This window comes from Falco cherrug, chromosome Z (assembly GCF_023634085.1).
Source record: "Falco cherrug isolate bFalChe1 chromosome Z, bFalChe1.pri, whole genome shotgun sequence".
Taxonomy (NCBI): Eukaryota; Metazoa; Chordata; class Aves; order Falconiformes; family Falconidae; genus Falco; species Falco cherrug.
Window position 1 is genome coordinate 52742718 of NC_073720.1, and position 23603 is coordinate 52766320.

At 39.4% G+C, this 23603-nt stretch overlaps 2 protein-coding genes across 9 annotated transcripts in view; both read right to left on the bottom strand.

The window, feature by feature from the left end:
* Positions 1-993: 993 nt before the first annotated feature.
* FKTN (fukutin) lies at positions 994-19261 on the bottom strand. Of its 4 annotated transcripts, XM_055699800.1 has the most exons (11): positions 19204-19261; positions 18779-18960; positions 17415-17474; positions 14530-14733; positions 12732-13009; positions 11124-11256; positions 9460-9589; positions 8477-8610; positions 7452-7579; positions 3215-3474; positions 994-3116 (listed from the first exon to the last, which is right to left on the bottom strand). In XM_055699800.1, exons 2-10 carry the CDS (start codon positions 18881-18883, stop codon positions 3261-3263), a joined length of 1386 nt encoding a protein of 461 aa, XP_055555775.1. In that variant the 5' UTR covers positions 18884-18960; positions 19204-19261; the 3' UTR covers positions 994-3116; positions 3215-3260. The 4 variants fall into 4 exon arrangements, with proteins under 4 accessions (XP_055555775.1, XP_055555776.1, XP_027672009.1 ...); XM_055699801.1 differs by lacking the exon at positions 19204-19261 and having other exon boundaries at positions 3219-3474; positions 18779-19188; XM_027816208.2 differs by lacking the exon at positions 19204-19261 and having other exon boundaries at positions 18779-19187.
* A 154-nt stretch (positions 19262-19415) lies between these two features.
* The window catches only part of FSD1L (fibronectin type III and SPRY domain containing 1 like), a 35087-nt gene continuing 30899 nt past the window's right edge, over positions 19416-23603 (bottom strand). For all 5 annotated transcript variants that reach the window (XM_055699799.1, XM_055699795.1, XM_055699797.1 and 2 more), the window contains one exon: positions 19416-23567. In XM_055699799.1, the coding sequence (XP_055555774.1) occupies positions 23448-23567 (120 nt within the window). In that variant the 3' untranslated portion in view covers positions 19416-23447. The remainder of the gene's footprint in view (positions 23568-23603) is intronic.

A 23603-nucleotide genomic window follows, 5' to 3' on the forward strand; every position in this document is an offset into this window, starting at 1 on the left:
TATTTGTTTCTAGAAATAAAACCCTTCTTAAGCTCATACAGAAGATTCTAATTTCCATTCTGTAAAAGCAGAATGTTACTGAAAACTGCTACAGAATCACGTAAAACAGGAACTCCATCGAGCTGGAAGACAGATTAACTACAGTCAATCCTTAAATACAGTCAGTGTCTTGGCTGGTATTCGTCTGATGTGTTCTCAAAAACCTCCAAAGTCAAAGGCTTTACACATTTCCACATGTAAAATACTCCAGTATTCTACGCAAGTGACCTCAATTTGCCTTCCTCCCATTTACTTCTATTTCCTACATCCCTTCCTTTTTGTAACCATCTCTTAAAGCTTTTTAAAACGGCTCTTTATTGACCCTTCTCATCAGGCAACCCTCTTTCTTCAGTCTTTCTTTGCGGTTATTGCAGAGCTTTGAACATCTTGCAACCCTCTTCTCAGCTCACGGGCAATCCTTGAATAGGCTCTGGTTATCTTTAACAGTTACACATATGTAATGCGCTTTGCTTGCTACATAAAAGTCAAGGTATTTTGCAAGTTGTTGCTTAAGACCTTAAATGTATACCATTAAAGAGAATTTAGAAATTGTTGTCCTCTCCAAAGCACCTTCAAAATGAAGGTAATGAGTAACTTAGGAAGGCAACACAGAATTAAGAATCCATTTCAGATGAGGTGATTCAGAACCAAACAGAAAACAAACGCCTAAATCTGGGTGTTTCCACGTGGAATGGTAAGGCTTCAGCCTCACGGCATGCCTTGAAGAGCATCCGCTTCACAATGTTTACACTGCTCCTCGGGACACAATTCTACAAGCTGAAAATCTGCGGTCAGGGCTCTGCAGAAAGCATGACAGGAGACATGCAGAAGTGCAATGTGTTTGTGTAACTGCAGGATCCTTTTCTCTACATATGGGCACCTTCTTTATTCCAAGTGTCTTTGTTGTGTCCAAGTATCTTTATTAAAAAATAAAAGCTCAATACAGACAGTCAATAAGCAGTGTAACAGTTCACAATTCTATTCTCTGCGTTATGGCATGGTAACTACAATGAAGTGTGTTCAATGCTACTGAAGATGACAAAACAAAGGATGAAAAAACATCTTGAGTTGCAAATTAGATGCTCCTTTTAATCAGTGTTAAACACACACATGTATGCTCTGAAGAGAAAATACTTTAAACTGGAGAATAACTTACAGGTATAATGAATGATTTAAGACATCCTACCTTTCAGGGACATGCATTTTTTTCCATTAGTCTTCCCATCTACAAATACAAAGTCAAAAATTTGACAGGATTATAATTTTCTGATAGAATCTTTTCTTTCACTCTTAAAACATCTATCACATTTGAAAAAGTTACATGCTTATTGTATATTATTAAACAAAGAAGCTCACAACAATGGAGTTCTGAACACAAAAATCATAAGGACACTGGCTTTTTTCATTTTAAGGAAAAAAATACAAAAAATTCTACCTGAGAAATTACCTCGTATGATGTAATGTTTACCAAGTAAATGGCATTAGCAGGACTTTACATCTCTCTCTTCCTAAATAGGCAAACCTAACAAAGTTACCATATGAATTGAAGAGCTAGCATGACAAGTTGTTGCCAGAAGCTAAATAATTTACTCCAGTGCTTCCGTGGCAGGACACCACTGGAACTGACAGGATTGGCAGGAAAAAGCATGCAGCACACTCCAGGACAAAAATAGCAGGGAAGCCCCGGTGTGCACCTGGAATGATACAGTAGTACAACTGCCACATGGCAGTAGCTATTTCATGTCTCCAGAACTTCACACATTTGAATACAGGGCCAAAAACTGCAGATCAACGGAACACAAACCACAGGCTCAACCTTTACCCAGTGAAAGTTGGAAAAGCGGCAACCCCCAGATAGCCTTTCTGCTTTAGCAAGGAAAGAATGGATACCACTTTGCTGCAAGTAAACATAAGCTCAATCCAGTACCTTGACACCGGTTCACAAATACTCCTGGGTCTGTACCATATATTACAGTTGTAATTCACTAGCAGCTCTAGTACCCTTGTCTTCCCTGCACAAAAAGACTGGAACAAACTTGGGACACGCACACTTGTATGAAAGCTACTATCCCCCTCCAAAATACTGATGGAGAGTACTTAATTCATTGACCAAACGCACAAGCAGAAAAAGGAGGAGAGAGCTGTCAGGCTTCCACTTTTTTCCTGTCCAAAGCCTAATGTTACACTAACACTTCACTTGCAATAATGCTACTGCAAATTTGATGGAACAGTTGGTATTTGTAAACACTTCTGCTTACACTTAAAGAGCTGCAATTCTCTGAGATGTCTGTTCTGCAAGCCCATGTTAAACAGAAAACTATGAATATCCCCGTTTCTATCTACCTGTAAAAAAGCAAGGATAGCTATAATTTTTTAAAATCTAGTCAAAACTTTTACATGGAGAACACACTAACTGGGACATCAAAGCCAGTATGTTTATTTTTTCATAGGAAAAATATCCCTGCAGCATATACCTCTGTGTTCTTAATAAAGAAACAAAAGAAAAAAAAACAACCCACAGATAACATCCCCTGTCACAATTGCATGCAGTGGTTAGTTCATGAAAAACCCAACGGTTATTGGAAGATGTCCAGTGTGGACAGCTGCTCCTTCGATTCACTTAGTATGACACCGTTACCCACTACTTCCTGCATGTAAAGCAGGTGAGTCATACAGGTCCTGTGTAATAGAAATATTCCACTGCCAAGAGCAACCTGCTGTATATCGTATGGAAGTATCAGTCTCAAATCAAACACATTTGAGGTACTCATAGGTGTTTAAAAGCTGAATATTCACAGGACCTCCTCTGAAAAAAGAGGAACTTCTCTGGGATTTTTTCCATCCTATCCCTCTCTTAAGCTTGAGAAGTGAACAGTCCCAAGGCTTTCATGATCCTAGGAAAGTCAAAGCCAGCTGGCCACTTTTACATTTGAACAGTCAACTGCCCATAAGTTTAATGCAACATTTCTTCTCTACTCTCTTTGTGCAGCTTTCCTTTCAGATTTCCTTCTCTTCAGTTGCCTTTGATCTTTTCCTTCAACTACCTGGAAAATGCATGATGAAGGTGAAAAAAACACCTGTTAAGCAAAAAAAGATAAATTACTCATTAAGAAACAGATGAGAAATTACAAAAGGAACGTATCTTGATGCCTTTGGGAAATAGGAAATTACAAACCGACAGTTTCAAGGGTATCAGGTATGCCCTATTAGCAGTCAGGTGGTCAGTAGATTTGAATGACATCATCCCATTCATCGACAGGCCAGACACCATTGTATTGCACATTGGATGGCGAGCTCTTCCAGTCCCACGTCTTCACAGGAACCTTCCAGTCTGGGCCATAGTTGGCTTCAACATACTGAAGGGTTTCACAGGGCACATGTACCTTGAGTTCAACAAATTCAGTCCAACACAGAGTAAACTTTGGAAAGAGATACCTGTGTCATAACAAAAGAACACAGTCACCGGCAAAGACTGAAATACACCTCCAAATAAGTTCATGGATAAAGCAAACAACTGCAGTGAGTGGCCATGTTACACCTGCAATAATTTTTTCTTATTTCTTAACTTCCTATCTATGAAATACTATTTCCATACTGGACAAGGGTCGTGTTATGAACAGTAACTGGTTAACATTTGCCACATGTTCTTTGGAAGGAGCATTTCTAATTCTTTGCTGCTTATTCCCGTATCATTCTGCCATCCATAGGAAATCACTGAGGCCCTATCTCTCTACTTTCCACTTACAAATTGGACATAACAGTTACCTTATTTAGAAGGGTCTCAAGAGGTTGCTACATGTTATCAAAATCTCCCCTACAAATAAAAGCAGCATTAAATACTTTATTATGAGTCAGGCCTTTTTTAAAAACAACTTTTTACCTTTCTTCAATCTTACCAAAGCAAGCAGGAAATTGCCCTTCAGTACCCATGTTCAAACATGGTGCCAGACTTGGAACAGCTGAGAAGAATTATGATACAGCTGCCACCTTGTACTTTCTGAAACCTTCTTGGCCCATTCAAACTTTAAAATTAATTCATTCTACCAAACTGATCTTGTTCTGCAGAAGGGCCAGCATACACCCCATCTATAAGTATGCTTACACCAGTGTAAGTTGACAGGTAAATGTCACACTTTGATCAGAATAACATCACATAGAGCTCAGTGTCAGAGTCAATGTGTTAAACAAGTAAACATGAAAGCCTATGTACTACTCCTGCAGAGGATCACTCCCACTGCTGTAGCTGTGAAGTCTTCCACAAGAAAAAAAGTGATCTTAAAATTCCTTTTCATTGGTTAAAATGAAACCATACGCACTTAAGATTTTTGAAAAAGAAGTTTAAAATATTTGTGCATTTGCACGAATTAGAAAATTTGCATGTTCCTCTAAGCATAAAGTTAATTTTCTAAGTGCTGAGCAAACAGAATCAGAAGTAAAACAACCTTGCTTTTATCCATGAAATGGAAGGAAAGAAAAAAAAGAGATCAAGAACTTTTGGATATATACCCGAGGACTACCAGTTAGCTCTGAACTACAGCGAAAAGCAAAAAAATGCCAGGTACCAAGGGGAAAACAAGGTAATCAAACTTTAATAGTAGATCTATAAGCATCAAATAGCTATTTAGCTGTTATTAACCTAGAAAATCATCTATCAGAATTGCAGTGGGCATGCATATGCAACAGCTATTGGCAAACCACTGAAATAATATATCCTCCAGAAAGTGCACTATGAATAATAACTTAATGAGAACAAACAGGTAATTTAACTAAACTAATCTTCAAATTAAAAAGTTAGCTGGACATTTCATCAAAACAATCATTTAACTATTATTAAAATCAAACATTTACATTCACTGATGAAAAAACTAGCTTTCTTCACATACTGGAATCCCTGCTCACCATTTGCTCTTCCAAGCTGGAATAAGGCTCTGTACTCTTGTACACATACACTGCTCACCATTTTTTCCTCCAATTTCAGTCTCATCAATCTTTGGACATACGAGTACTGAAAACATTTTAGGCTTACACAAAGTCCTCTAGGTGAAGAGCCTCCAGAATTAACTCATTTTAAGGACTAAAGCATACAGTATAGATTTGATTCCCAGATTCAGTTTCGGAAATACTTATTCTCTGCTGAAGGATGAAACTGTTCAGCATTGATTTTGTAAACAAATAGAAGGTCTCGATTGCTGTAACTCTAAGACAAAATAAGGAGGATGAACATGCTTGCTTGTGTCTGCAAAGTTGAGAAAGTATTTGTGTACATGAAAATGCAAACCATACAGCCAGACTTGTAAGGTTTAGAAACCAGCTCTCCAACAAAACAGAAACTAAATATGACTAATGAAAAATATTTTACAGACTAAACGAAAAACACTTTCATTCTTCGTACTTTTATTTAGCAAGACGTAAAGAAAGTATGTCTGTGCCAATATTTAGTTTTCTGAAGAAAATGTCCTCTACTCTTCATTTTTAAAAACATAAAAATACCTGGGAATTGAACTCCCGCCCTTATCTGTGATGATCTAGTAGCAACCAGTATCTCTTCTGATACCTCAGAAACAGCTGGTGAGATTTCTTGAAAATTGTTAAAGTTGATTTAGGACTCAGCATGATCAATCATTCACTTCTCTTTTGACTGACCTCCCCCACTTCCCTAAGAATTTTGAAAGGCCTGAAGACCAAGCAAAGCTGAGGGTCGTTCTGGTGCTTCAGGTACTCAGATCAAGCATGCTGAACCATCACACCTCACAACTAAAAAGCTGTGATCTTTCTTCTCTTTCTAAGGAAGTATTTGGAATAATACATATCTGGAATTATTGGGCTAAGCATTCTGAACAGTCATGTTCTGTCAGGGCTCAGTGCATTTATAATGGTAAACAAGCAGTTTTCTGTATGGATTAAGTAAAGTAAACTATGCCTAAGAAACACTTGTTCAGAATTAGAGGCATCCTTATGCCACTATGCCTAAGCAAATTAGTTCTTATTGAACTAGAAAGCCATGTTTGTAAATTTTGGAAAAAATTATCACCAAAAATGAGTATGAAGCCACAAGGAAAGGAAAGTGTTTTATGAAAGATGGAGTTCCAGAAGAGCTGGAATATCCTAGGATACAGGAGCTGGAGCATAGCACAGGTTCACATCTACCTTCTATCCTCATACATCGGACCAGTCACATCAAAGGAGGAAAAAAACCCAGCTCTCAAGTACCCAAGTCTGATTCTGCAATGGAATTTTGAAAGAGCATGTCAACTCCACTGGCATGGAAACAGGTATTGCAATTTAGAAAGGAATTTATTGGTCAGCTTCCTCCTCAGGATGCATCACACAAAACCCTCCAAAATCTTGTATGGAAAAGCAGACATCAAGCCTGCTTCAGAAAACTATGAAATTGTTGCTGTATTCTAAGAAAAATACTCTGCAGCACAGCACATTTTCTGTGGGAATATTCTGAGAGTTCTTCCTTTAGTCTATTTCTATGTGTGCCTTTTGATTCTGGTCATCAAAATATCTTCCCCAACCTTTGTTTATCATTTCAGAACAAAGACAACTAAGACAAGGACTCAGACATTATCACCATTTGGATGGCAGTGCTCATCAAATTCCCATTAGCTAAATATAAGTAAATACAGTTCAGGCAAAATATGAAAGCTGATGAAATCCTATAGAAGTCAACGAGGTTTTCAGTTAGTCTGCAATTATCTCTTTCTGAGTTAAGGTGGATGTTGGTAAGAAACAAATCTAATTATCACAACCTATATTCAGTTTGGTGAGTAGATTAGGAAGCTATTGTATTTATTTCCTGATTTAATACTGAAAGGTATGAAGCAAAAAATGTAGGGTACTATTTAAAATTCCATTTTCAGTACATGAACAACAACAAGGTCTGCAGTAGTCATCTGCATTGCTGTCACAAGATTACAGTCAATAAAGTATTCCAAATCACTACCAAAAAATATGAAACTATGAGGTTTACTTTGCAAGGACAGTTGAGGCTTTCTGCCATAACACTCCAACATCAAGACTGATGCCTAAGGATTCATTTTTTACTGGAAAATTAGTTTCTGCAACAAACAGAATTTTTACAGACTTCTTTCTCAGCTTAGCTCTTTATTTAACTCAGAGCTTGTCACAGTCCAGATAAGATCTGCTTGACACATGACATGCTAGCATTGCTTTTGACTTCACAAGATAATCGACATTTGACAAGCCCAGCACCCCTCTAGCAAGGCATAGTACTTTTCTCTTTCTACTCTGGTCTCAAAGTGCAAAATCTTCATTGATTCTCCTCTGGTAACTGCCTTTCCTACAACAAGCACAGACTTTGCCAGGTAACAAACATACAGAATGCCAACACTAAACACTAACTTGTTTAATTCCTTTCCTATTAGAGCTACAAATGCAATTCATACTTAAATTTCTTGCCCGATTTGGCCTGAGTTCCTCCATTCCATATGTGGTCATCCTCTTCATAGAAGAAAAAAATATCAAGTTTCACGTCATCTTCTCCCTGGAAAGAGAGTTCCAAGCTGTCTTCTACCTGCAAGACAAAAATACACACTGTATATGCTCTTAAAAATACAAAGCTACTTATGTCAGCAGGTTTCAGAAAACAAGTTTATTTTGGCCAGGTATGCAGAGTGACTCCTAGCTGAAGAAAACACACTAACACTATGATTTTTTTTTTATTTTTTTTTAATGCCTTGAGAATACTGGAAGTTTTCTGGACCTCAGTGGGACTACATTCTCTTTTCTCCCTTTAGCCTGAAAAGCTTCAGCACCACCTCCTTGTCCTCTGCCACAAGCAAAATAATAAATGAACACGGTAGGTACGTGTCTTCATTTAACATGCTTCCTCTATGACAAAACACTTGCTAGCACCAGTAATGATATATCACTTGAACTGTGGCTGAACTTTCATATTCCTATAATTTTGTTTCTTTTCTCCATCCTTCTACAGCCTGCACTCTGAAAAAGCTAAATAAAGATCCACATAAACAAGCCCAGAGCCCTCCTCAAGCCATCCTTCCCTTTCTGCTAGTTCTACATACAGGACTACAGATAATCTCAGAGCTATCACCAATCCTCCCGTATGATGAGGCCCATCCAATCTGAAAGACTAAATTCAACCTGATTCTTAAGTTTCCCTGGCACCACTGACACAGATTAGACCCCTTTGAAACTTATTGAAAACTTCTGAGGTGGAATTTGCGCTCCCCAAACAGGGCCAAAGTTATTAAGAAGGGTGTTTTCTCACATGCTGTCCAACAGAACACACAAAAATCATCAGGATTATACGTTTAGGTAAAACCCTAAGGAGTAAATGTCTGCCAAGGAGACTTCAGATACCCACATCTACATAGCTGTTCTGCAGCTGTACTCAAACTTAGGAATCTAGAGAAAGACACATGAATTAAATTGTTCATTATCTATGTACCTTGCCAAATTTGTGCTTCAGTGGTAACCCTGCCTTCTGAAAGGCTGGAATGATATCTGCTTTGTAGTCCCTTATAAAGACTCCCAAATCCACATCTTTGCTGTGAGGAATGACATTGCACTGTCTGTACCAGCCTGAGAAGAAAAAAAAAAAGGGAAAAAACAAATCCATTCAGAACAAGAAGTGGGACATCTGTTTGTTTCATTAAAGCAGCCTTTAGTAACTGTTCATTCAGAAAATTATATTCCCCAAGACTAAACAAATACAAGTCAAATGCACACACACATGAGTTTTCCCAACCTATTTCAATAATAAAAAGAATTATATAATAATAATATATAATACTATTTATATAATAATATAAATATACATAATGATATAAATATATATGTAATAAATACATAAAATGTATAATAAAAATAATAAAAAGTAATAAAAGAATTTTCACCAATGGTAAGATACTTTTTCCATCCTCAGCAGAATTAAGAACTCGCTGTAGCTACACTAATAGGTTGAAATTTTATTAAAAGGATGTGATCTAAAATAAACAAATACATGTAAACTATATTTTAAAAGTCAGTAATAAGCACCAAACTGCATGGGAAGGAAATCAGGTGTGAGTCTATACACGGACAGCAGAAATATGTGCCCATCACTGTGTTTTCCAACTAGCATTTCAGTAAATTCCAGTTCACACAATTTAGGGAACTTCTCATTGCTTTCTAAGCAGTGATCAGTTCAACACAGGTAACTGCTAACTTTAAATGCTTCAGTGGAAATTTGCTCAGCATCTCCAAGGCTCAGGTTTCTGAAGAAAAAATGATTTTGACAGGAGCAAAAAGACCTATTTCAACACAGCTAATGCCACATTATTACCTTCCAACCCACTATATTTAACCTCAGCTGACATTAGAAGCAATAGAGGATTAGATGTTTAGAATTTCAGATGAGTTTAAAAATAGAACATAACACAAATGTTTTACCAAGGCATGTTCCACTGCTCAGCCAGAACTTTACCCCTAAGTTATTCAGTGTCAGGGCAGCCAGATGGAGCAAGGATTTTGCTTTTTTTCTGAATTCCACTGCATCAAGGGAGGCATCATCAGGATACAGCTGGAAGGCAAAGGAAGAGTAAGCAAGCTATTATCAGACAGTAAACTTTTCCCTTCATTTTTCAGTGTCCTAAGAAAAGATGACCTTTAAAAATTTACTTAAGTAATATCTGGGCAGTATCTGTTCTCAGAGATACACCCCTGTCTGAGTACATGCACTAGAATGAGAAGTTAAAATTTAAACTCTTAAACATCAACCACCAGTTTTTCCAAACCAGCAGAATGCAAAGTCACAGTAAGACAGAATAAGCATATATGTATTAGGCACTGATTCCCAGCACTTGGCAACAATACAGATGAAGCCTCACAAGTCCAGGGGGAAAACAGGGACAGCACCAGTTACTTCCAGCACACTAGTTTATCTGGCGCCATCAAGTGTCACAACTAGATGCTGACAACTTCTGCCACAAAGTAGAAACAAAATGAACAAAAAATGCCCACCCTCCCGCTGCAACTGTGGGAAGATCTTGCATTTAATGCAAAGCCAAAAATAAGTCTGGGCAAACGTCACCAAATCAAACACAGGAACAACGCACTACTCAGCTTCACAACTGCTTTCATCAAGAGATCTTGGGCAACAGACATTTTGAATGAATACTTAACTTTTTAAAACACATGCCAGCTGCTAATTTCAGTACTAAAGCTCAAAGTTCAATATACCTTCTGAGGCACATCTTCTCTCCCTGTGGCAATTACTGCCTGGAGGTTTCAGAGTTGAAGTGGGGCTTTTGTTAGAGTTGAAGTGTACTTTACAAGCGAGGTGACTATACACACAGGTACCCCTGGGTATAGTAACCCTCTTACTACACATATGGGAGATATGATGGTCTTCCCTTCACTGAATATTCCCTTCCACAAGACCTCAAATGTCTGAAGAATGGAACCTCTAGTACCCCCTTTTCCCTCCTTCCATGAAATCAGAGATAGCTCAGACTCAGTGACCTGATTCTAACTCCACAGTCTTAACTGTGCTAACTCTTGGTCCTCTTCAAGTTAGGACAAAATGCTCTCCATACTGCAGCAGAAAGTTTTCTACTCCTGCTAAATCAGGTAGCAATATCCTAAAAATAATGCTTTAAATAGTAGTGAAAATATTAGCTTACATGGTCAAAAAGCAATGAAGTAAGTCATTTCAAAATGAACTAGAAACATGGAACTGCAGCGCACAGTTCAAAGAATATAAAGTGAAGTATTACTCAGAACTTAGAGAATTGCCACAAGGAAAACTTTCAACCACAAAATCTTAGTCTTATTTACAAGAAATCTATTTAACAGTAACAACGTGTGAGAACTACGGACATGTTGGTTACCGCTTCAAAATTTTTGAAAACGGAAAAAAATGCACTCACGAGTGAAAAAGACAACACCATGACTTTATTACCACCTACTAAACTCTGTGGATCAAGTCTCAGAGGTTGTATGTAGCTTTATGTATGCAAACAGTCTTATCTAGGTAAAAAGCAGTGAATTGTTTGTAGGTTTGGGTCAATCAGTGAACACACACATCTCAGAGACACTAAGTGATTACCACTAACCTGAAAGAAAGCCCGAGCTTCTCTGTACCTACATTCAAGAAATCTAGAGTGTGACATCTCCTCTAGAAAACTGGATGGATTTTTTGGAATTTGAACTTTTATGTCATCAATGGAAACAAGCAGAAGTTCTGGCCTGCAGGGGAAGAAAAGTGATAACATTACCCCATTCAATTCCTTTACAAACCACAAGCCACTTTTTCCTCTAGCCTAGGTTAAAATCTTAATGTACACTACTGGCAGTGATTCCTCTGTCCAAATGTACCCAAAACTGATAATAAAAGATGCTTCAAGATGCATCAAGATGCAACAAGAGCTTCAACAAATTCCCCATACATTTCAAAATTTTGTTTAAAAAGAAATTCTATGCCTGTAAGTGCTCACAGTTAGTTTGTCAGATCACCGACTCCTTTACTCACTCATGACTTGCATTGAATTTTTTCACAGCTGTTGTTCAGTACATTTGAAAATTCAGGCTATTTATTTAGTTGTCTTAAGTATGGGATGCACTTAAGAACCAAATTTACCCTGTACTTTGAGGCTATCTGCATTTAAAATTTAATAACTGTTCAACCTTCACAACGAATATGATACAGTTGACTTCAAATGTTTAGCCACATAACCAGTACAGATTCCATGTTTTAAAAGGAAGAAAGAATGGTGTAAATTTTAAGGAAAAAGTTAAACACATTATTCTGACCTGTGAAATGTTCAGCTGTTTTGCTCTGATTAATGGCACATACACATACCCTACAGGATCACTGTTCTCAAAGCCAAGTGGTATGTGCTTGGCTTTGAAGTTAGTGACAAGATCTGCCATGATCTGTATTTCCTGAAATAACTGCTACTGGAAGCACTGTAGGAACAGGAAGACATTTACAGTAACTTCACCAATTTAATGCAAAGTTTAAGAAAAAGACTGTGAACAAGTAACATCACCAATTCAAACATTTATGCAGGAAAGGAGTCCCCTCACCACATTAAGAGCATGGGTTAGCTGCAATGGTTGACACATGTCTTTGTGGTACAAATGTCACTTCTCTTTATTCATGTTCTTTGACACCGATTATTTTTACCGTTACTGAATGGATTTCTGTTGTTCACCCTTCTCATTTAATGTTCCATACCTGTATTCAACTTCTGGACACATACCATTACAGAAAGAACACCAAATAGCTATCCACTAGTACTAAATAACCTTGCCACTTCTACTTTACCCCTGTGTTGATAACACAGATGGCTATCAACAGATTTCAAACTTCTAAATACATTAATGGTAAGCCACTGCCTCCAGCAGTAGGACCCCTGGTACACTCAACCTCACACATGATTTCTTTGACTTCTCTCATCTTTCTGCCTGCTTCAACCTGGCTACACAGCAATCTCCTCTAAAATGTAGCTCTTAGTTTATGAATGGTAGGAAGCTCTTGTCTTCAGGTAAACAGAACTGGATTTACCTTCATACCTTAGTTTACCTGTGCTTTGAGGGCTGAACCATATGTGAGCTAAATTTTGCAACCTGACTTGAGAAAGAAAATTATTTTATATTCAGGAAAAATAAATTATTTTGGAAGTGTCATTATGGCTTTTTCCCTCCTGTTTTTAACTCACTTTTCATATGCTCCAGGGTAGCGACCAAAGTGGAGTTTCCGGAAAGGCACAAACTTTCTGTCCATATGTTGCCTGAGTCTCAGAGGGCCATGCCAGAGGTAATTACCACTCCTCTCATAGAACACCACCAGGTGAATAGCATGAGATGCCAGTTTAAATATGTAGTGCAACGGAATTTCAATCCCAGACAGGTCATCCATCCCATCCAAGCGGGGGTCCTTGTTTATAATCTTTAGCCATTGGAACCCCATTTTCTCAGCAGTTCTAAAAAGACCCACCTAAAAATGAGAAAGAGGGAGAAGTAGAAAGACAGACAGAGAGAGAAACTAAAGATTAGAGGAACAAAAATTGAATGCTAAATACTTACTATTAACTGACACCATTCCATATTTTCATTTTCTAATCAGACTTCAGCACGAACTGCTCAAAAATTTCTAAGACCTTAAAGCTCAGCAACTACAAGCAATTCCAACCAATGTATTTCTTTGTCTTAAATTTTGTCCCTGAAACTATTCAATAAAGCAACAAATAAATAAATGTTGTAAATCATGCTTGGAATAAGTCTGCTCCTTGCAATAGCACCATTCTCTGCATCCTCAAACTGTTCTCTAAAGTTGTTCTTGTGCTGAACTTGGCATTTTTAAGTCATTGAATAAAGATACCACCAATACAAAAATGATTACTGCAAAATCTTCTTTTATGATGTACATAATTATTTGTTTAAATCTCATCAAATACTGAACACTGCACTAAGTAATAGGCTTTTCTATTTCCGTAGAAAAAGGGAATGAAATTGTGTCTGATAAAAAAAGAACCAATCGGCATTTGAAGACCCTTTCTTGAACTTTCTTGAACTACCCTCCTTGAACAGTTTTATACAGGCATATCAGCTTTTCCTCTGGATGCTGCAGATATTATCAATGAAACAGCAAGGAATGGGGAGACGGATTTATATTAGTGTGCTGCCACACAACCTTATTCTCAGCTTCTTTAATCCCTTTACAGCTATGGGTAAAACAAAGGCCTGACCAGCTCCAGAGTACCACCACTCTTCACTTGAGCGGGACTCCTTCAGTAAAACAGTCACAGACCATTGTAATGACTCCTGCTTTTTCTGGGGAAAAAAAAAAAAAAAAAAAGAAGAAGAAAAAAGCTGTTCACCACTGGTATCTTTAGTCTGTATAAATTGATCTAATAAATATTTCCAGATCACTCTTCATACTGATGAAATAACCTTGGATTCCATTTTGTCCTTCATCACACGCTATATGTCTATTTTAAACACATACATTTAAAAATCTCAGAGCACCAAAGAAAAGCAGAGATATCAATACACTAAGTGACAAAATAAGATGGTGCTAAGTACAAGGCTGTACTAAAAGAAATGTAAACCAGCAGACTATGATAATATTTCCAGCCTTGTCACATCAACATCTGCATTTCCTCCTCGGTTGATCCTCAAACTCGAGATTTATTATGGCTGTATCTATATTATAGGCTCAAGGTTTTTCTTCTTCCTAACAGACTACTTTCTTTTTCCTTTTTCGCCTCTTACTACAAGTGTTTATGAATATCACAAACAGCTTCTGAAGACTTTTAGTTATCTGTAAATTACTCTTCATGTATCCAGGCCTGGATACCTTTTACTTTAAAAAAAAGTTTCTTCTACCAGTACCTTTACAAGAGTTCCACAAAATTAATTCATAGGCCTTGATACAAACATAAAGCACTACATCACAAAATAATAGAACAGCTGAATGTACAATACACAAATGTGAACTGAAGAAAAGACCCTTACTTCGTGTTTCCATGTTTTGTCCAGTAGTGCAAACGTAGTAAAGTCTCTTGGAGCACAAAAGTACTTGCATTCTGGATTAGGGCCATCAGGAGAACTTCTGATCTGTTCAATGTCTTTATCAACCAGTCCCAGAATCAAAGGATCAATCAAATACACTGGTATATTGTGACTGGCTATTAAGCCTAGGAACTTCCTAACCACGTGCTGTTTGACATAGGATGAAATTGTAAGTTAGAAACACCATCTTTAAGTGTACAAAGGTTAACACATTAAAAAACTTTGACAGAAGGAAAAAAAACCCAACCCACCAACAGAAGGAAATCTTATCTCCCAATATATTTTCTGAGTGTGTACTCTTATCTCTGGAGTGCTAGACTTGAGAATGGACTGTAGGCTAAACTCTAGATTCTTCCCAGCTCTAGACTGAGCTGGAAAGCACTTGAATAAACCAGAGATTGTAGGATGAGATTGTAGCTGAGGGAGCTGGCTGATGTCATTCGAAGGCTGCTCTGCATTATCTTGAAAGGCCACGGTGAGCAGGAGTTGTTCTTCAAGTATGAGAAAGGCCAAATCTCATGCCGTCTTCAAAAAGGAAGATCTGGGGAACTCTGATCACCTTCATTTCAGTCCCCAGGAAGCTTCTGGAGTGAAAGTCCCTGGAAAGTCACATCCAAGCGCATGATGCACAGGATGTGACTGGGAAAGTCAGCCAAAGGCAAACTGCACCTAATCACATTGACTGCCTTTGCAGAAAGAAGTCTATGGGCACCATGAAAGCTATGGACACTGTTCATACCTTGACTTCAGCAAGGCTTTTGACCCACTCCTGAACAGTATCCCCAAACCTCAGGCATGAGACCTGCTGTATACGAAGGGTGACTCAGTGAGAAGGTGGGAAGTGAATGCTATCCAGTCTTTGGATGCTAGTGTACCCAAGGTACTCAACCATGGCAACAATATATAGAAGGGTTAAAAGAAGGTCCTGTACCTAATGAGAGGATTTATTAACTTCACTCAGTGGAGAATTTTAATCAAGTACATTTAAATGTCCATGGCACACAGAAGCCATTTACAGCACTCACACCCACCCTGCTATTAAAAATGTAGCTGATGTATTTAACTGTAACAGTTACATTTAATGACTTAAGAGTACTGTTCTAATCCGAAAAAAATACTTGCTTAGACCAGCACTGTCAGGCTTTATGTTTGTTACATCTCAAGATTTCTAGAAGAGGTGTGATACAGAACAATGGCCCAGTGCCCAAGGTACCCATCCAGCAAGCCAACTGTGGCTTTCGAACTGAAGCTCCAACCTTTCTCCTGTCCAGCTGCTAAGACTGTTCAAACAGACTCCACATGCCAACCTCCAATTCTGGTACGGGGCTTTGGCTTCAGAGAGATTTAAAAATGTGAAGACAGAATGTGGATCCACAAACAGAACTTAGGCAGCAGCACTAAGAAACAGGCAGAAACAAGGCCACCCTGTTAGCGATTTCGGCTATATGAAGCTGAAACCTGTGATGTACTAGCATTATTTCTGTAACTAAAACTAGCAGATCAGACTGATAAACAGGAAGCAAATCTATGCAAAAATACCAGCTTCCCCCTCCTCCACCACTTCTCCAGGGAAACAGAAGCTTTTAGTTGAAATGTATAATAATTGGTAGAATGACACGGCAATAATGTCAAGCGGCTAACAAAAAGGCATTCAAAAATGGAGTATTTTGGACCCATCACATAGGAATTCTGAAGAAACCTTGCAGGGCAACAGATCTCTGGTAGGACCATGGAGCATTCTGCTTTGTTACTAATGATCTCATAAGATGAAGTTAAAAATTAATGAGAACTCTGTCCACAGACTGGCAGATTGGAAGCCCACTGTGACCATGTCACCTAACTAGTAGGTCGCTCCAAAGGATGCCACCTCCAGGAACAGTGAGACGTTCCTGGAGCAAGTATACAGTCCACAGAGCAGTTGGTTTTAATTATTCCCAAGTACAGCCCCTAATCAGAGCACCTTTCCTCTTGCTCAGCAGAAACAAGGCATTTAAATGGCTAATGTTGCTAAGCAGAAACATTATCAAATTGCATCCAAAGCAAAAGGTAGCTAGGTCTCAGCACACTGTTCTCTTTAACCATCTGTGCTCTTTTTCTGGTGGGAAATCTGTCATCAAGAGACTTCTGTCAAAGTGTTTCCAAAGAAATGCTAACTACAACTACCATAACCGACCTTCTGATTCCCTGAGGCCAACATGATGTTTTGCTTGAGCTCAATCCTGCAAACCTTAAACAAGACACAACAAAAAACCTTCCTATTTCAAGTACGGAATGCCACTCCTAACACTGCTCCTGAACACCGGAATACAGCAACTGGTGACTGCTGAAATGTAACATTTTCCTGCTTGTTAAGAGCTCTGACCCAGCATAAGCAAGTAACACAAAACACAGAGCAGCAGGTTAACAACTGGAGCGAGCAAAGGGGTATTCTATGACCTGAGATCTGCAGTTGATTCTTTAATCACATCACTATCAAACAAGCTGCATGTCAAATACACCAATCTTTTCAATATTTGGTCTGCAAGAATACAAAAGCCTGGAGAAGAACTTCTGTATCAGAAAGAACAAGTTTGGCTTTAAAAACATTAGCAGCACTACTAAGGACTGCACAGGCAAAGGCTGCTAAGCTGTAACCACTGCTCAATTCCATTTAAAACTAATGTTTTGAAACGCTTAGTAACTTCTCTCAGCGAAGAAAGTATCTTTTAGTCCTTAATATTAGAAAATCCCAGTAAAGAGGCAAGATAACTGGACCCAGAGTTTGCAATTCCGTGTTAGTTCTCCAAGACTGGCAGAAGAACTGTATTAACCCATGATGTTGTACGTACCCATCTAGTGCTGTCCTGGCCTGACTGGCTTCCTCTGACTTTGGAAAAAACTGCTCCATTCTATCAAAAGAAAAGAAGGAGAGGGAGAAATAAAAATTCAAGTAAGTTTCAGCTGAATCCCTGCTTAGGATATCTTAACAGGACATTTAAGGGCATTTATCCAGGTAGCACTTTATAGTTATGGCTGTGGTTATGCCCTTGGTCACTCAGCTACAGTACTGAATGTGAAACTGCAGCACACTAAACCAGAGCAGTTATTTAGAAGGACAACACAAGCCTTGGGGACTTCCAGACATGCAAAGACTGCATGATCAGGCTTCAGGTTTCTAAGTCAATATGCCAGTCAATGTAAAATAGGAAGATGACAAACACAGACACTGTTAGGTAAATAACCACCGAGGAAAGACAGGAGGACTGTGCTTCTGTCTTTCTGGATGTGATCCCAGAGGATTAAATTTTAAATGGAGTATATTCATATGATAAAGCCAAGGCAGTTAATGGCTATGCTTTCAGCTTTTCAAAAGTATGAAGAATTTTTCATTCATCACCTTGTTTATAATCAGAAACTATGAAAAAGAAGTCAAAGATCACGATACCATGTAGTGCTAAGACTGCCTGCATTTATTAAGAACGTCCTCAACAAAAGAATACAAACTTAGGAAACATGATGCTTATGTGGGTTTTCTGTAAAAATAAAATTAGTTCCTTTGCTGAATATTCATTGCAACTGTAAACAATGAAGTCATCAAAAAACCAGAGTATTTCATTTATAGTAACATGTACCTCTTTTTTGGCTACAGAAGATCACACTTGGCTAAACTTTTCATGGGTGGTATAAAAGCAGGATTTAATCAGTAACATCTAGAAAATTATAAACACTGAATCACAAAGCACTAAGACATCTGCAGAAAAAGCTGAGTTTTCTTTTGAAAACACCACTGTTGAAAAACCTGCAATCAATAAATGCCGTGTTCCTTGTTTCTTCAGAAGAGCATGAAGACAGCACTGGATTTGACTTCACTTTCAACAGAAGTCACTTAACAAGAGTAGGAAGGCTTGGGAATATTAAGTCTTGGTGGCTCAAACCTGCAGCTAACACCAAGCGGCATCCTATTAATTACAGAATGAGATGCCTCTGGCTGACATAGTAACTTGAGCATCAGACTGACTACTGAAACCTGATTGTACCTCTGCCACCACAAATGTGCTCAGGCTACTGATGCACTTCATGTCAACATCATAGGAATTTCTAGCTAAATGAGGGAAATTTGGGGGTGTCATTAATGCTGCTGAAGGACTCTGAAAAGAATAAGCATTACACTAGGTCATGCCACAAAAGCCAGCCTGTGCAGCACAGGTCTCACCTTCTGCGATAGGTAGAACTTGTAATAGTACAACTGGAATAGGAGGAAAACGAGGCTGGTCAGAGAAAGGAGCGCCAGGACCACGTTCTTATTGATTTTCTGCATTAGTCTTCGGGGCGCTCTCGATCACCGCCTGGGAGAAGCGCGGCGCAGCTCATCTTTCCCGGCTTCCCAGCTCCTTCCTGCGGGCCGGCAGAAGAGAACAGGGCGCTGAGTAGGCCGCACCGGCAGCCGCCACGGGCCCGAGCCCTGCGCCGCAGCGGCCTACAGGAGCCCGACGAGCCCGCAGCAGGGGCTCAGCTAGGGGGGGCCCTGGGGACGGCAACCCGCAACGCTGCGCCTCGCCCGGCCCTCCCCGCTCCCTCCCCGGGGCCGCGGCCGGCTTCCCCCACCACCACCACCACCGGGGCCGCATCCGCCCTCACCGCGCGACAGCTCCCTGCCGTAAAGCGCCGTTCGCCGTCGTACGCGCATGCGCGGTGGGGAGGCAGCCTGCCGGATCTGCGCCCAGGCCAGCCGGGCACCGCGGGCCTCCCGGCCCCGCCCCACCGGGACACCCAGCACCCCCTCAGCACCTCCACGCCCGGGGACCGAGCCCCACCGCGGAGGAAAATAAAACGAGGGAGACTCAGGCACAACAGATTTCAAATTTCTTTATTAATACAAAACGCTTGCATCACACCTCAGTCAAAGACACCAGAACGCTCCGCGGCGGCGAAGGATGGCACCCGGCGGAGGAGGCCGGAGTACAGCCAGTGGCGGTGGGGCCCCCGCGGCGGCTGCCCCCGGGACGCGCAGCTGCACAGGAGGTGTCGCAGGCCAGTGCGGGAAGGCAGCGAGCGATGGAGGCGCACCGTGTGCGGCCGGGACGCAGGGATGGCGACGGAAAACCGCTGCCAGGCCTCCCCTTCCAGCAGGGCCTTCAGACGGCTCCAGGGAGGTTGAGGCGGGGGCAACAATCAACAGAACTCATCGCTGTTGCCTGTCAAATTATGCATGATGTTCAGGACCAGTGATCGTTAGGAAACCACAACAGTGCTAAGTCAGATGTTCTTCCTGAGGGAACCAGTTCCCATTCCCCGGTCTTAATGCAAAACAGCAGGAACAGCACTCTTGTTGGAGGGCACAAGGGGGTAGGGAAACAGGGTTTGTACAGTAGCCTCTACTTTTTTCTCCTTAGAGGAGGGCTAAATAAGTAAGCCTTCACCCTCTGCCATCTGTATTTGGTATTTGGAGAAGCACCTATCACCTGGATGTGTTTAAGTCATCCTTTCTAAAATTCACATCCCTTGTTGCAGTTCATACAGCTTTCTGTAGAAACAACAAAAGTTACAATTTACTGATGTATTAACTCAGGGGAAACCTTCAGTTCCTCACAAGTTATCCTGAAGTTATCTGAAGTCTGAATGACTACCAGCGATCACTGTTTAGAAAAAAATTATAAATCTTATTTTGGTCATACAGAAGAAAACTCCTGTCTAGCCACCTAACAGCATCAACTCCAGAACACAGAGGCTCAAGGAGTATTAAATTACTACAGATATTCTACTTTGCGTTAACGACGGGTAAACCCATAGACCTTCAAAAGGTCTAATTCCATTGCCAAAGAACAACCTCTCCAATTCCTGAGGTGGATTTGCCTAGGAAAAAAGTAACTTCACAGGCTGCACGCATTCCTTTCTTGCTGCAGGTACAAACAGCGCACCAACTTCAACAAAATATCACCAATAAATTGGTACTGGACAACTATTAGCTCAGGAAAGAAAAAAGTCTAAGAAATCTAAAGTGCTTAAGGCAATTCTTCATATCCCCATTTACTAAAAACAGTTGTACTAGCCGTTAGCAGCAAAAATTTGACATCTGTGCAAACTATCAAATAACAAATTCATTCTTTAAGGGTAAAAAAGGTCACATTGACTTCATCCAGGACATGAGTTAATCTAGAACTTGCAAGTCACAGTAAGAAATCATTTAAGCTTTCTTTTAAATGTTAAAGAAAAACTATGTTTTTACATTGTGCATATCAAATTTAACTTGCAGGTTATACATCTTACAAAAAAAAAATCAAATGCTTTTATGTAGAAATAGAGGTTACTCATAGTTTTCTCTCACTACACATTAACTTACTGTAAATATTCCCTTTCTTGCCAAAAAGGGAAGTAGGAACTGTAGCTGAACACCCAACATCAAGTGCGAAGGGTTGCTAGCCTATTTCTGTATCTGTTTACCACAGTCGTTAGAAGAACAAGTCTCAAAATAAGGAGCATCTATCTTAACCCTGCCCTCTCAAACCACCACCAGGGTTCAACCACACAAGTCTTACTTGCTCACATACCACTGAATTCATAGCAGCTGAGCCCCTAGCACACCCAGTCAGGTGTTCACTGAAGTAAAAAGTAAAGAACTGAGGAAGTAGTATTTAAGATTACTACACAGACTATTAGGATAATATAACAACATCTGTGGATAACATTTGAAGCATTCAAACACTGTTCAAGAATCATGTCACCTTCCAGTATCTCTGTTTCAAGACCCAAAACACTAAACTGGCAGAGGAAAGTACAGTTAAACTGGGAATTGTTTTGCACTTTTCCTCTGCAAAAAAAAAATCACAGCTGATCTGTTCACAAAGCAAATATTTATAGAGATGCTCAAGTTGCAGATACAAAGTTAACATGAAGGCTCAACCATCCTGTCAACTTCATGATTTCTCAAGAGAAACATAACTTTCTAGAGCAAGTATTAAGAAAAAAATTTAAAGTTTTCCACTGAACATCACAATCAGATTATGAGTTGTTTCACGGAATTTCTCTTCTTGAGAAATCTTGATAGACACAAAGGACCCATATCAATATTTAAAATGTTTTTACAGTTCAGCCCTGTAAGAAAGAAGCCAATTCACTATGGACTATCAGCATGAATTTGAAACAGTTTTCAGATGGTATTTGGAAAAAATCTTCAGTTAGGACACAGCTGATTCAAGTGTATATCTGAAAATTATTTCTAGGCTCCTGGACTCAATTAGAGGGAAGAAAGCAGATTTTAACAGTCTATAATACACACAGAATTCTCATTGAAAAGTTGCAATTTTCCACGAAGAATATAACATGATTATTTTTTTAGCTCTCCCACTATTATGAATCATATGACTATTGTTACTAAGCTACCAACTAGGAGCTGAGATCATTGAACACCCAGGCTCAACATTTCACTTGATATGTGAACAAAAACATGTACATGCAGATCCAAAAGCAGATCATGTTAGCTGGCAAAGCATTTGCTCACTTTCCACTTTTTCCCTTGCCCTTAAGAGAGGGGAACACATTATGCTGGGAGGCTATAAGGAGAGCCTTTAGGATATGGTCCTCTGAAGGCCAGTCTCATAGCCACATATACATGATGTATGGTATGTGCTAGCAAGTTAGGGTGGGATACTACACATATAAGCTACATTTCTGCTGGATAAAAAAATCATGGAATTTTTTGATGTCTCTGGTTATCCAGACAGTACCAGCAATCCTCACTAGGCTAGTCAGAACAGGTAGCAAAAATGTGCACCTGGGCTCAGAGGATACTGCCCCATCAACAGGAATTTAGTGCCACTTCTGCTGCCAGCTTTGATACTGACATAGCTGTTTGAGAAGTTTTAGCCAGCCTTGGAGCTGGCTTAAGAAAACGCTGAAAGGTGTTTTGGCAATAGCCCATCCCCCATGATCTTCTCTGGGGAGATGCATTTAAACTGAAGCTCTCACACCCTTGTTCCCAGCCTCAGCTGCACTGCACCCTTGCTACTGGCAGACAAAGATTCAATTTGTCATTTTTTCATCAGGTGCAATGTGAATTGCTGATTATCATAATCTAATTGGAATAATGCCACAAAACTAGAAAGCCAAGAGTTGACCCTCAATTAAGAGCTAAGAGAGCAGTAGCATGCTGTAGTTTTAAAAAAGCTCTGGATTTTTGGTTCTGAACCTCTTAACTGAAATAATTCCCAGTTCAATGACTGGTTATCATAATGCATCTTCCCTGATTACATAAGAACGCTTTTAAATACCTTTAAGTTTTTACATATTCTGTAATCTGTAATAAACAGAAGCCAAACTTTAAATATCCAATATTTAAATGAGCTACTCCTGGGAAACAGGATGATTTTATATCAGAAAAAAATATCACAGACTGCTCTTACTTCTTGTAATATTCTTTTGAAATCATATGCTGTGATATTTTGCTAGGCTAGGGTAGCAAATCAACACTCTTTTGAAATGCATGTTTGATATCACAGGTTCTAATGGGAAGCCCGGTAATAATAAAACCTATAGTCAAGTAATTCATGTTAGGAGAGCTAAAAAACCCTGTATGTTTAATTTTTCACAGAAAAAACCCACTAATTACAAAAGTAATATTCATGTCCATAACAAAATGTTTAAATACAGTATTAGAAAAGCACATAGTTACAGCTTTTTATTTCTCCACTTATTTTTCAAATAGGCAACAGTTCAGTTTTCTGTCTGACACTTGTGTCTGGATTCACAGTAGGTTCCTAACACTTTAAGCCCCAAACAGCAGCAGGTAGCAAATCCAGTTTAATCCAATTCTGACAGGCTTCTGTCAGTAACAGCCACACAGGGGGGAAAAAAAAATAATCAGCAATATATAATAATAGACGTTACTAGGCGATATTGTTTAAACTGGTTGCCGAACCACTCAATTCATTTTCACTTTTCTGGTGCATTTTCACCACACTTGGCACCTGCAAACCAGTACTCAACGTAAGCCCACCACACCAGATCTAAGGAGAAAAAAAAAAAAAAAAAATCAATATTCT